This window comes from Pezoporus occidentalis, unplaced genomic scaffold (genome assembly GCF_034315485.1).
Source record: "Pezoporus occidentalis ecotype Australia unplaced genomic scaffold, CSIRO_AGI_Poc_V1 ctg90, whole genome shotgun sequence".
Taxonomy (NCBI): Eukaryota; Metazoa; Chordata; class Aves; order Psittaciformes; family Psittacidae; genus Pezoporus; species Pezoporus occidentalis.
In genome coordinates, this window is record NW_026916263.1 from 965,345 (window position 1) to 978,014 (window position 12,670).

General features: G+C 39.0%; 1 protein-coding gene across 1 annotated transcript; it reads left to right on the plus strand.

Moving 5' to 3' along the window:
* Positions 1-846: 846 nt before the first annotated feature.
* On the plus strand, positions 847-12,262 carry CETN3 (centrin 3). The gene is made up of 5 exons (XM_062605191.1): positions 847-912; positions 2,360-2,495; positions 4,867-4,981; positions 7,605-7,796; positions 12,065-12,262. The coding sequence occupies exons 1-5, from the start codon at positions 893-895 to the stop codon at positions 12,106-12,108; spliced, it is 507 nt and encodes a 168-aa protein (XP_062461175.1). The 5' UTR covers positions 847-892; the 3' UTR covers positions 12,109-12,262.
* The last annotated feature ends 408 nt before the right edge of the window (positions 12,263-12,670 follow it).

Consider the following 12,670-nt stretch of genomic DNA (forward strand, 5'->3'; position numbering starts at 1 on the left):
GACACTTTTGTGAACGAACTAGTGATCGAAAGTTAAGGTGTCACAGAATCACAGTCTAGTTTGTGTTGGAAAGGACCTCAAATCTCATCCAGTTCCAACCCCCGCCACGGGTAGGGACACCTTCCACTGAGACCAGGTTGCTCCTGGCCTTGAACACTGCCAGGGATGGGGCAGCCACAGCTTCTCTGGGCAACCTGTGCCAGGGCCTCACCACCCTCACAGGGAAGAACTTCTGCCTAAGAGCTCATCTCAGTCTCCCCTCTGTCAAGTTAAAGCCATTCCCCCTTGTCCTGTCCGTACAGGCCCTTGTCCAAAGCCCCTCTTCAGCTTTCTTGTAGCCCCTTCAGGCGCAAAGATTCTGTAAGGTCTCCCCTGAGCCTCCTCCAAGCAGTTTGATGCAGATGTACAGACCAGTGCGTTTCCAACCATGCGGACGCGGGGAGCTCGTCCACCACAGGCACGGCACACGGAGGCTGAACAGGACCGAGTGCAGGCGGCACTCACGGAACCCCCAGGCTGTGCTCTGAGCTCACTAGAGCGGCCGCTAGAGTCCGCCGACCCCCTTCCTTCCGCCCGCGCCGCACGGCACTCTGGGTAGCGGCACCTAGAGAAACACGGCCCCCCGCCTTCAATGGCAACCCTTCAGCCAATAGGCAGGCGCTCCGCGTTCGGAGGCGGGAAGATCTCCGCTAACGTCCAATCAGACGGCGGTGGCATGGCGAGGAGGGCGCGGGTTGGCGGGCGTCGTCTCGTGCGCGTTTCCAAGGGGAAGGCCGCGCTGGCGGTTGTATACCGTCCCGTTCAATCCCGTCGCGCTCTGCGTGGTGCGGTGCAGCCCAGCCCGTCCCGTCCCGTCCCGTCTCGTCTCGTCCCGCTGCATTCCGGCGGCACCATGAGCTTGGCCGTGAGTCGGTATGAGCCGTGCGGTGTTTCCCCTTGTCCCTTCGGGCTCTGTAGCGCGGGCGGGCTGCTTTGCTAAAGGGGTGGCCATCGCCGCTCTACGGGCCCTTAGGGCCTCGCCGTCCGCTCAGGGGACACCATGACGGGGAACGGCGTCCGGTGGGCAGTGGCTGGGGCCTGATCACGGCAGTCTCCAGCCAGTAGGCTGATCCTTTCCGGGGGGGTGTGGGGGTCAGACCCGGCACCTCCTGTTCTACCAGGGAGGGCTTAGAGGGGCTCGCCTCTCTAAGGTTTGTCTGAGGTGATGCAGCTTGACAGCGCTTTTAACAAGCGTTAGGGTAGGCGGTTGAGTTTCGCTTTTAGGTCCAGTGCTGTAACTGTTGTGTAATGGGACCGGTCTTATGAATTGTATACCTGGCACATCCTCTTCAGGTGTAATTAATAGGCTTGTGTGGCATATGTGATCCCTGATTTTCAAGTCCGAGAATTTTATGCTTCATGTGGTAAAAGTGGTTGTAGAAGAGGTGATGCTCAGCTCCTTGCACTTAAGTACTGCTTTGTCTTTGGAGGAAAAAAAAACAACCCTCCACAAAGTTGTTTTATGCTAAACACTAAATAAACATTGCGTAGTCACATTCTTCTTCCAGCAGAGTTTGGCATTAATCTGCTTTCAGATTTCTAGGTTAGCAACTTCACATGGTCCCATGGTGTAATGGTAAGCACTCTGGTCTCTTCCCATAGGGACCGAAAATTTTTTTCTCCCTTGGGGCTTTCTGAGCATGCTTATACCCTGACAGCCTTACTTTTATCCTGAGAAGAGAAGGCTGCCAAGGAAAAGAGGGCTGTCTTTGAGCAAGATTTGGTGATTTGGGGCGCTTGTCTCTTTTGCATGTACAAAAACAAAGCAGGAGGTCTTATGAACAGTGCCTGTATGTGTGATTGAGGGGATTTTAAAACAATCCGTAAATTATCAGTAAGAACTGTTACTGGCAACAAAGCTGATTTGTAACACCCAACACCCACATTAGTAACCAGACAACCCAGATGTCTTGCTTAGATAAGCTTCCTGCTGCATGTCTCTGAATTCTTTTTTTCTAAGCTACAGTTCACTAATAAAGCATTTTTATGAGTTGTATCATTTCAGCTGTGTATTGGGTTTGTAAGGTCAAGTATTCTTTTAAACTGGCAGTTTTTCTGCCCTCTTTTTTGTTGCTGTTTTATTAACCAGAATGCCTGTGCTGATGTTATTTTGTGTGAGTAAACGGCAAGTTATTCAGCTTTCACAGTGGAATTTTCCATTCCAAGTGTTGGTTTAAGTTTGGAGGAGGAGCTGAGAAAAGATTGAATGGGTATGGTAGTAATCTATGCCGTTATGGAGGGTTTCTTATTGGTAGAAAATACTGTTTACAGTGGTATCTTCTGAGTAGAAATCAATTATGCTGGATTTCTTTTTACACAGGAATGAGCTTTCAGTAGATAAAACTAAAAAGAAGAAAAGAAGAGAACTAACTGAGGAACAGAGGCAAGAAATCAAAGATGCCTTTGAGTTGTTTGATACAGACAAAGATAGATCAATAAATTATCATGAATTAAAGGTAAAAGTGTGTTTTTTCTTTTAAACGATTTTATGGAAGATAATATGTATCTGCTTCATACTGAGTTTTTAAGATGTTGGCTGTATCTTTAAAAAACACTGCATGTTCAAGTTCTCTTGCAGGGCTAAAGGTCTAAGGACATTCAGGGGCATAAAAAACCTAAACCCCTGCACTGTTGTTAAGAGTGTGTACTGGGTTCAGCAGTAGCAGTTATTTTTCTGCTTCTTAGTAGCTGGTGCAGTGCTGTGTTACTGACTTTCAGCCTGGGGACAGCGCTGATAACACCGATGGTTTTAGTTGTTGCTAAGTAATGTTTATTCTGACCAAGGACTTTCTGAGTCTCATGCTCTGCCAGGGAGGAGGGGAAGCCAGGAGGAAGAAGAGACAGGACACCTGACCCAAACTAACCAAAGAGGTGTTCTGTACCACAGCATGTAATGCCCAGTAGATAAACTGGGGGCAGTTACCTGGAAGGGCTAGATCACTGCTCGAGTCAGGCTGGGTATCGGTGGGCGAGTGGTGAGTGGTTGTATTCTCTTTCCTTGTTATTTCCTTTATCATTATTATTGGTGGTAGCAGCAGTGGTTTTGTGTTATACCTCAGTTACTGGACTGTTCTTATCTCAACTTGTGGGAGTTACATTCTTTTGATTTCTTCTCACCATCCCTCTGGGAGTGTGGGGAGAAAGTGTGAGGGGAGTGAGCCAGTGGCTACATGATTTTGGGTTGTCAGCTGGGCTTAAACTGCGGCAGAGTGAGATTTTCTTCCTACACTGTATACTTGACACAATAACAGAATTGCTGTAGCATCCCACGTAACACTGGTTTGAATGCTCCAAGGGTTTACCTTGTATCAGTGACTTAAATGGGAAAAGCTCTTGAAAAGCTGTTTGCTTCTTTTTAAAGGCACTGTATAATCTGAAACTTGATGGTGTGAAAATCCACAGGTTTCAGATGCTTAGGTAGAAGTTGTAAATCAAGTTTGTAAAGCTGTTGACTAGAAGCCAGAGTTTACTCACTTGTATTTTTCAACAGGGAAGCCATGGATTGCAGGAATGAGGTGTGCTATTTGCTGTGCATGTGGAGGCTCAGCAGTTGCTCTTGCCCCTGAAGGCTTCTCCTATTACTAGCTGTCAGCAAATAGAGGTTCTGTCAGTCATTCCTAGAGAGTCCTCCCATCTGGAAGTCTCTAGAAGGAGAACATGAAGTTTATTAAAGTCTCGTTAAATCTTTTTATGAATTTTTATTCTAATCATACTGCATCAAGAACAAAAAGGTTTTGGAGAGGCCAGTGTGTCTGACATGTATTGGGTGAGATTCTTTTGGGAAGGAATGCCTAAATCAGTCTGCTGGCTTCATGTTCTGTCTCTACCAAGTAACTCAAAGAGGGTGGTGGGAAAAAACAAGAGAGTCTTATTTTTACTTTAATTGCTGTTTCAGGAATGTCTTAGGTACAGCAGTTCCCTTCTCTTTATTTCAGGGTTCAGGTATTTTATCTCTGCTGGAAGCCGAGAACAGTGCTAGGGACTGTTTTGGTAACTTTTCCCACTTAGATGTGCTCTGAATTTCCAGCTGTCATGATTACTTGCGAAGCTGTTTTCTTAGCTGTCGAAATAAATTTTGTGGCCCTGAAGGTAATACTACAGAGGAACAGAAATGAAAAAAAAAATTATCTCCTCTACAAAATTGGTGGTTTCCCACTTCTGGTTTAGTATGTTTGTTGGTTTAGCGGAAGTCATTGTAGTGTGTGCTGAGAATTTGCCATCTCAGTTGAAATGGGAAACTAAAGGTGTACTCTTAGTCAATGGAAAAAGTTTAAAAAAAAAAAAAAAAAGGTGGTTGGTTTTATGTTGTTCACTGGAAAAGCAGTAAAGTAAATTGTAAACCCATAAACGTGTATACCTGCCCATGGCAGGGGGTTGGAATTAGATGATCTTAAGGTCCTTTCCAACCCAAACTATTGTGTGAATCTGTATGCACTTAATTTGAATACTGAGTAAGAATAATTTGCAGAATGTTTTTCAATTTTATCTTTAAAAAGTGTCAGTACTTGAAATGTTTTAGAAGTGAGGAAAATAGATCTATTTGTCCTGAGAACCATGGAGTTGAGTCTATAAAATCCCTGAAAATGCAAAGACTATTTTTTTTCACTGTAACTTCATGTGTCATTTGCTACTCGCAGTTTTAGGTGGTTTTTAAATGCAAAGCTTTTCTTTTTTTTTTTTTAATTAATTTTATTTGCTATTGTTGCTAAACCTCTGATATACATCCTCTTTTTTCGGCAAGAGGGTAACTACTGAAAATAAAAAGAAATCTGTTAAATCTGTATTTTAATCTTCATCTATGGTGGCACTTCCATTTTATTCCAAAAGGTGGCAATGAGAGCCTTGGGTTTTGATGTGAAAAAAGCTGATGTCCTGAAAATACTTAAAGATTATGATCGAGAAGCGACGGGCAAGATCACTTTTGAAGATTTTAATGAAGTTGGTATGTGTTTGATTGTGTATCTTTAGAGAAATTTAGTCTATAGAAATGGCTGCAGTTTTGAAGCAGTACTTTGTGTACTCTTTTAGTTATCTAGTACTATTAAGAAATAGAAGTGGGAGATTTCATATTTTTCTTAATAAAAGTCAGTACTGGAGGAAAACAAATCTTTGTATTCTGAATACTCAGTTTGATCTGTAGAGATGAATGTATAAAAGGAAATAAGTATAGAGAGTCCTAAACTTGTTCAAACTTGCACAAAGGAATAAATACTAACTGAAAATGTACATAATTCTTGTGTTGCTTATGGATGTTGTAAGATTCTCCTTCCTGCTGTGGAAAAAATGTTTGACATAGTATTTTGTGGGAAGGAGGCATACTTCCTCCACGAAAACACAGACAAACTGCAAACTGAGTACAGACTTAACACATATCAAAGATATGAGAAGTTGAAGCAGATATTAAATATTGTACTTCAAGGATTTTCAACTGTTGATAAAATCAGTGGAATTTCATTAGTCTGCTCTTTTCATCTGAAGATTGCATATTGCACAGTTTGACATACTTTGAGTATGTAGTGATTGCAGGATTTTTAAAGATAAATCTTCAAAGAAAGTTGAACTTATACAATTTGTTTACCAGAGGAAAAAAAAAAGCCATGTGGGATTACTCAGTGTATGGCTTTATGTCTCAGTTTTATTCTTCCAGTCTATGTGTTCAAGGTATTAGATTCCTGTAAATCTTCTTAAAAAATACCCTCGGTGTAGTGCATATGTATTTGATCCTGCTGATGAGTAACAATCTTTTTAAAGTGGCAAAACAGTTACTGGTTGAAATGTGGCAAATTTTAATGACCTCACAGGTTAGGGTTAGACAAAATGTGCTGTTAACGGCAGGTAATATTTTTGTAGTTGTGCCCAAGGCTAGAGCAAGTTGTATGTCAGAAAAGACCCAAAAATAAAGCCGTTGGGGAAATACACGTGACCAATCCTGATTTAATTAAAACAAAACAACAGGTAAACAAATAAAAAAAGCATATTAATAGTAATTAAATTATAATTACATCATTATGCTATAATATTATAGGATTGAATATACTGTAGTTACTGTGTAATTACTTTTTAATTCCTGATGTTCAGTCATGTCGTTGTTCATTGTTTCCTGTTCATTGTTCATTGTCCCTTGCTTCACTATGGGCAGTCAATACTTGCTCTGAGAAGCTAGGAAAATTCTTATAGGAAGCACAATATATACTGGGAAGGTGGTCAAACCTGTCCCAAAACTTGGATTGGATTTGCTGTGATGCAATATGACCTTGACACAGAATTAAACATGATACCACTTGTAGCAAAAAGGTTGGAGAGTTAGATAATATAGGTTATAGAAGCTTTAATTGTGAAAAGCTGCTGAATAGAGCTAAGCAATTTTTGAGCTGTCATTTTTTCACAATCTAATGTTCTTCATGCCTTTAAATGTAGGAATAACCCATCTGAAATGTATAAAGTTGTAATTACATTTTGTCTGGTTTTATATTGATTATGTTACCTGTAGTATTTAGAGACACAGCATTTTATTGTTCTTCAGCTAACACTACAGTTGCCTTTTTGCACACAAAAGGTAGAATTTTTCCAATGTCATAATACTGTCATGCAGTGTAGTTGTTTTAAATGAAAATACTCAAATTTAGTATAAATCTGAGGGATTTATGTAGACATACAAACTTCATTGGTGTAGTGAGCTTGTGTGAGCTTGGATCAAATTCTTTCCTGTCAAGTTTGCCACGCCAGAGCAGGTGTTCATCTGCAAACAGTAGCAGATGCTAAGTGGTTCTCCAACCCCTTCCAGACACGGTTGATGTGTTTTTAATGCCTTGATGAAAGTCAGAAATAGTAAGCTCTGTAATACAAGACTAACGTAAAACGTGAAAATTTATTACAGTTGAGTCATCTGAAATAATCACTAGGAAAATATTTGATGTGGCAAGTTTGTCTTTTCTGTTACAGAAACTGACAAGTGGTTGTGATAAAAGGAAAAATAAAGACCAATTAATCCTTTAAAAATTAATATCTTGTAATTCATGACAGTCCCCTTTTCATAACCCCTGGGCTTAGGGGTTTTGATTTTGGGGGTGTTTTTTGTTAATTTGGATTTGTATTTAAAAGAGGCGTTCTATGTGAATGGTTTTCCTTTCTTAGTGTTTCAGTGTTCTCTCCAGGTCAAAAGCCTATCCTGATCAAAACATGAAATAAAAAAGTAATTGCATGTTTTTATCTGTCAAAGGTGATGGTCTTTTTTTCGAAAAGGTAAGTTTAGAACAGAGGAGGCATGTTTATACTTCTAATTCCTATGGAAAAGTGTGTTGAAAGCATGGCTGTGCCTATGTTGCCTTGTAGATTTCCACTGCAAACAGGTATGTCCAAAGAGAAGCTCTTTTGAGAGCTGGGGAAAAGAGAGATGAGAAAGAGAGATCAAGTATCAGCAAAACGCGTATTGAATTGAAATATGTAAAGCTGAAAGAAAGGGTGAAATCAGAAGAATATGTTCATCATATTGCTTTAGTCTGTTAAGGTCATTCTGAGTTTATCCTTTAGAGTATTTTAGTCTAACCTAAGTATCCTTCTTACAGTGACAGACTGGATATTGGACAGAGATCCACAAGAAGAAATTCTCAAGGCATTCAGATTGTTTGATGATGATGACTCTGGTAAAATAAGTCTGAGAAACCTGCGTCGAGTTGCTAGAGAACTGGGTGAAAACATGTCTGATGAAGAACTACGGGCTATGATTGAAGAATTTGATAAGGATGGAGACGGAGAAAGTATGTGTTGGCAAACAAAAACCCAAATAGTCTGCTCTTAATTTTCTGCACTTTTTAAACATGGTCATGTCCTTTTAGATTTTCTTCTAAATAACTTTCAGCTCAAACTTAATTTACCTTACAAATAATGGAAATTTCTAAGTTTGGCAGCTACTAGTCCTGGAAACACATATTTGAGTCTAAAGTTGACTCGTCAGTAACTCTTATTCAGCCAATTATTAAAAAATTGGTGACAATGTACTTGAAAGTAGCTGAACCAGTACATGGGAGGTTCAGTGGACCTACATCACATTTTAATTTCCTTATAAATCAGTGAAAGGACTAAAGTGTTAAAAAAACCCTTTTGAATACCTAGTCAGTATTTCTCAGGTGATGTGCCACTGTGGTGATTTCAGCATGTTAGTCAGATATGAGGTATTGAGCTAATAAGTTGTGGTGGATGTACCTGTCTATGCAGGATCAGCTGGGATGGGTCTTCATCGTAGTTCTGAACCTCAAAGTGCTGAAGAGCATAGCATGAAAAATGGGTCTGGCAGCTGACTAGGTCCGTACAGAGTTGGAAGGGATCTGTTAACTAGATAAAGAATGAGTTAACAAATCCAGTTTATGCTTGTTAAATTTTCATGAACACTAAAACATAGGTTGTTTTCATTACACTGAAAGCACCCTTATGTTTATGTCAGAGTTTCAAGGACTACTTATTTGAGACCATGTACCTGAACACTGCACTTCTGACAGTCATCAAATCTTACTTCCAAGTTTTTCTTTCAGGATGGTGACTCATGTCTGAGCTTTCACAAGCATTTCATAAACTTTACCAGTTACAATAGTTTTTCTGCCTGTGAGCTGCTGCATCTGTTGGGCTCTACCTTCCCTTCTAGTGGAAAAAAAATTGTGTTCTCAGCCTTGTGACAGACACTCGTTCCTTCTAAACTGTTTGCTGTAGATGTTATTCCATACTTGTGAATACAATTGCTTAAGTGCTGAAATGACCCCTTTTCTTTCAAGAGGTCAGTGGTGTGGTATTGCAAACCTTTTGGAGACAAAGGTAGTGAAAGGCCAGTGATTCAACTGCCAGAGATGTGTTAAAGTTGACACTGTTTTTTCTAAAGTAAGTGCTGAGGTCAAGTGTGTGATTTCTTTCCTTATGGAGCTGTTGTTTTCTGGTATCGGTCTGTGGTCTGAGGCCATGGTTCCTTAATAAATCCATACTGCATAATTGCAGTGTTCCTCCACACTCCCAGCTGTGTTTTCCCACCCATTTCTCATACTGGCAGGATCTGATCCCACAGGTGAGATATCTTAAGGAAGCTAAGCCAGGAGATAACTATTCATTCACGTTTTTAAGTGTTATTTTTCTTGCTGGTTAGATCCCTGAACTGTCTCGCTGCTTGATCAGATTTTCTTGGAGCTGCCTTTGAGAAAACAGATTTGAGGGTTTTTTTTTGGTGTTTCCTATAGGATAATTGAAGCAGGTCAGTGTAGTGAAAGCTGGAAATCGTTTTTTTAGGGACCTGAGTGCAGTGACACGCAGGATTGCAGCTGTGAATTCTGGTAGACAATAGGATGCTGTTTACTTACTTTCCTGTAGCAGGCAAGGAGTGATGTCTGTTTTCTCAATCCATTAGATAGATTGCTGGTCTAGGTAAGTACTTTAATTTTGACCTTGTTGTGCTTTTGAAAGGAAGAGTTGTATTGCTGGCTTTCCTGTATTTTAAAGTGTAGTTGTGAGGTGAGAGAGTAGAAATAATCTGCCATCTGAGATGTCAGAATCATGGATCAAGGGGGTTTATTTTGTCGTGGCTATTTGGTCACTACCAATTGAATGTAGACCATTAGCTCTTTTCAGGAAGTTTACCGAATCATAATTATTTTGCATCAGTGCTACATTTTTGAAATCGGGTTGATCAGCTACGAGTGGGTGGCTCAGTCTCCTCTTACTCATTCATCCATTCCTTCTCTTTGTTAGGGCAATCAAGCATGAGATCGAATGTGGAAGATTGACAGCATAATGTTTGTATATGGTGCTGTTTATCCTTAAGATTCTGTGTGTTTTCTGTACTTTAAAGGAAACTGATGCTGTTTCTAGCTTTTTAAGATTCGTTCTAAAAAATTGAACAATCCTGTGAATCGCTGCTCCATTTAGCTTCAAACATCTGGGCCATGTAACAAAATCTTGCTGTCATCTAGCTCTCCTTGTTTTCCTACCCCTCCCCCCCCAAAACAAAACAAAACAACCCCAAAAAACAGAAAAAAAAAACAAAACCAAACCCCTGAAACTGTTAGTTGGTAGCATTGTCTTCAAATACAGGAATAATACCACTTTTGGTTTAGCACCCTCCTTAGATTTGATTTACTCATAGTAAAATCAGGTCTGTTGTGTGATACCCAGGCTAGTTGAACCCTTGGGTTTTCAGCAAAACCTCTGAACTGTACTGGTACACTCTAGGTAAATTTCTACAGAAATAAGTATTTTTTACGTATTTCTGTCTGCCTTAAAAATGTAAGTAGTCTTATTTTTGTATTTCTGGTTTTAGGAATGACTTCTGTTTTGTAGTATGAGTATTTTTAGAAACTCCATGCTGTCAGTTCATGCAGCTTTTATTGTCTTGTGTGGATGCATCTGAGGAAATAGCGTCCAGTTTTAGGTCTCAGATTTTGGCACAGAATTAGGAAAAAAAAAACGAACAACAAAACCCTTCACTGGAATAATATGCTGTTTTAACCCCCCAGAGCCTAGGTCAACATCTTCTTTATATTATCTGTGATACTAGTTTGTTCTGTTGTGATCATTTATGTCATGGAGTTCAGGGAAATCAGGAAAGATGGTGGTTGCTTTTTATTTTATTGTGCCTAACTTGTGAACAGATCCTAAGGCTGAGCAGGATTTACTGGGTTACTGGAATTTGTAACTACACTTTTCTTTGCAGTTGGTTTGAATGTTATAAAATTTGCTTTCATTATAATGCTGTATTTCCACTTTGTGGCATTTTTTAACAGTGATGTTTTAAACCAGAGAATATTTTGGGGAGGATGTTTGTGCTGTTATTGTGCTGTTATTGTGATAAAACTGTGGAAATGCATTTCAAAGTCATGCAGTCAACATTATGCTTATGTGTAGTAGAACGTGATGTAGCTACATGATGGACTTACATTTCACGGCATAGAGGCCTCACCTAGACTAAATCTACTCATTTGATATTTTTTTACATATGTTGTAACAGGGCAGATTTAGGTTTATTTTTTATTTATTCTTTAACATAGTTGTATTTGTTTGATTTTCTTCTAGCTGTAGATGTAGCTCTTACTAGTGTTTTGTTTAGGAATAGTTTGGGCACGTTGGCTGGGACACGTAATTGTCAGGGAAAATTCTTCGTGCATGTCTGATCTTTTCCATACTGCTGACTTTAGTCATTCTCACTACAGTAATTAGTTACAGACTGACCATGTTCATTGGTTAACTCTTTTAAGGTGGCTCTGTTTTACATATGAGCAAGGTCAATAGCTTAGGTATAAGTGCAGCAAAATAATTAATGACTGCTAATTAATTTATTATTATGACTTAATTTCTTCAACTATGTTTGTGTGAAATTTCTGTTAATTATAACTGAAGAATGAAGCAAGTTCACATGAGGAAAAGCTTTTCAAAAGTCCATTTAATTCTATCAAATTTATGGAATCATCAGTAAATTATCTTAAAAATCATTTTGTATTTGGCAAGTGTTACAGGTTTAAGACAGAATTTCATGGTTTGGGTGGGTGATTTGGACATAAATGAATCATGATTTCAAGAATAAAACTGAATTTGATCATAACTGGAGCTTCAGTGTTGTTGCTTGAGAGGCACTTATTAAATAAAACGTTAATGGTAGATAAATTTTTATACTACCTAAAAAGTTATAGCATTAAAGTATTATGTTTTTGGAAAGCCATCTTATGACGTACTTTTTTGAGTGTTTTGGTTTTCTTTCTATCTTGTTTTACTTTTCTAATATTTTTACTTTCCTAATTATGAGTAATAGCTTGTTAGATGTGAGATAGATTCTGGCTTAAGTTTTTAAGCTTGCATTCTGACTTTCACATGCTAAAAAACAGTGTGGTTCTAGAAACAAAAAAAAACAGACTTGTTAACTCTAACTAGTAATGGATCAGGCACAATTAATACTGATTGGGAAATGTTTTAAGCAAAATGCGTAATACAAAAATGCATTATTTTATGGTTTGTGGATATTTGCAGTTTGTCTAACAGATTTTCTCCTTTTCTACAGTCAATCAAGAGGAGTTCATTGCTATTATGACTGGAGATATATAGCATTAGAAGAAAAGAAGTGAACTCAGCACATAAGGGAGGAATCATTGGCAGCTTCCATTACAATGTTTTCTACTTCCATTCATTTCTGTAGCTGGAGTGATGCAGAAAGTTACTTTCCTCACAGGACCAAATAAATACAGGTTATACACATTGATAGTTCAGTACTTTGTATCATAATTGATACATCATTTTAGAACAAGTAAACAAATGCCGCATTTCAGAATGTTTGAGTAGTCATTTGTAAAATAGCTTTGTATAAGATTTCTAAATTGTATCATAAGAACCTTTTGAAGTTGATTGTGTTAGCATTAGCTGTGGACTTAGTTTTGATACATAAGGTTTGACAAGCTTCCATTTTAATAAAATGTTCTTTTGCTACTTGAAAGTAGGTGCTTTTTGTAGTTTTATCTGAACTGGACTAACGTAAAATCCTACAGGGAAATATTTTTTTCACTTACAGGCTTGTACTTCCACTGTTCTAGATGAACGGCAACATTAAATGAGCAAGCATTTACGTCTTCAAAGATGCAGTTTTTTAACTCTGTATTATGCTTGTGTGATA

Coding starts and splice junctions, on each gene's coding strand:
- CETN3 (XM_062605191.1), top strand. CDS start 893: ATGAGCTTGGCCGTGAGTCG. Junction 2,496..4,866: donor TAAATTATCATGAATTAAAG/GTAAAAGTGTGT, acceptor TTATTCCAAAAG/GTGGCAATGAGAGCCTTGGG. Junction 7,797..12,064: donor TAAGGATGGAGACGGAGAAA/GTATGTGTTGGC, acceptor CCTTTTCTACAG/TCAATCAAGAGGAGTTCATT.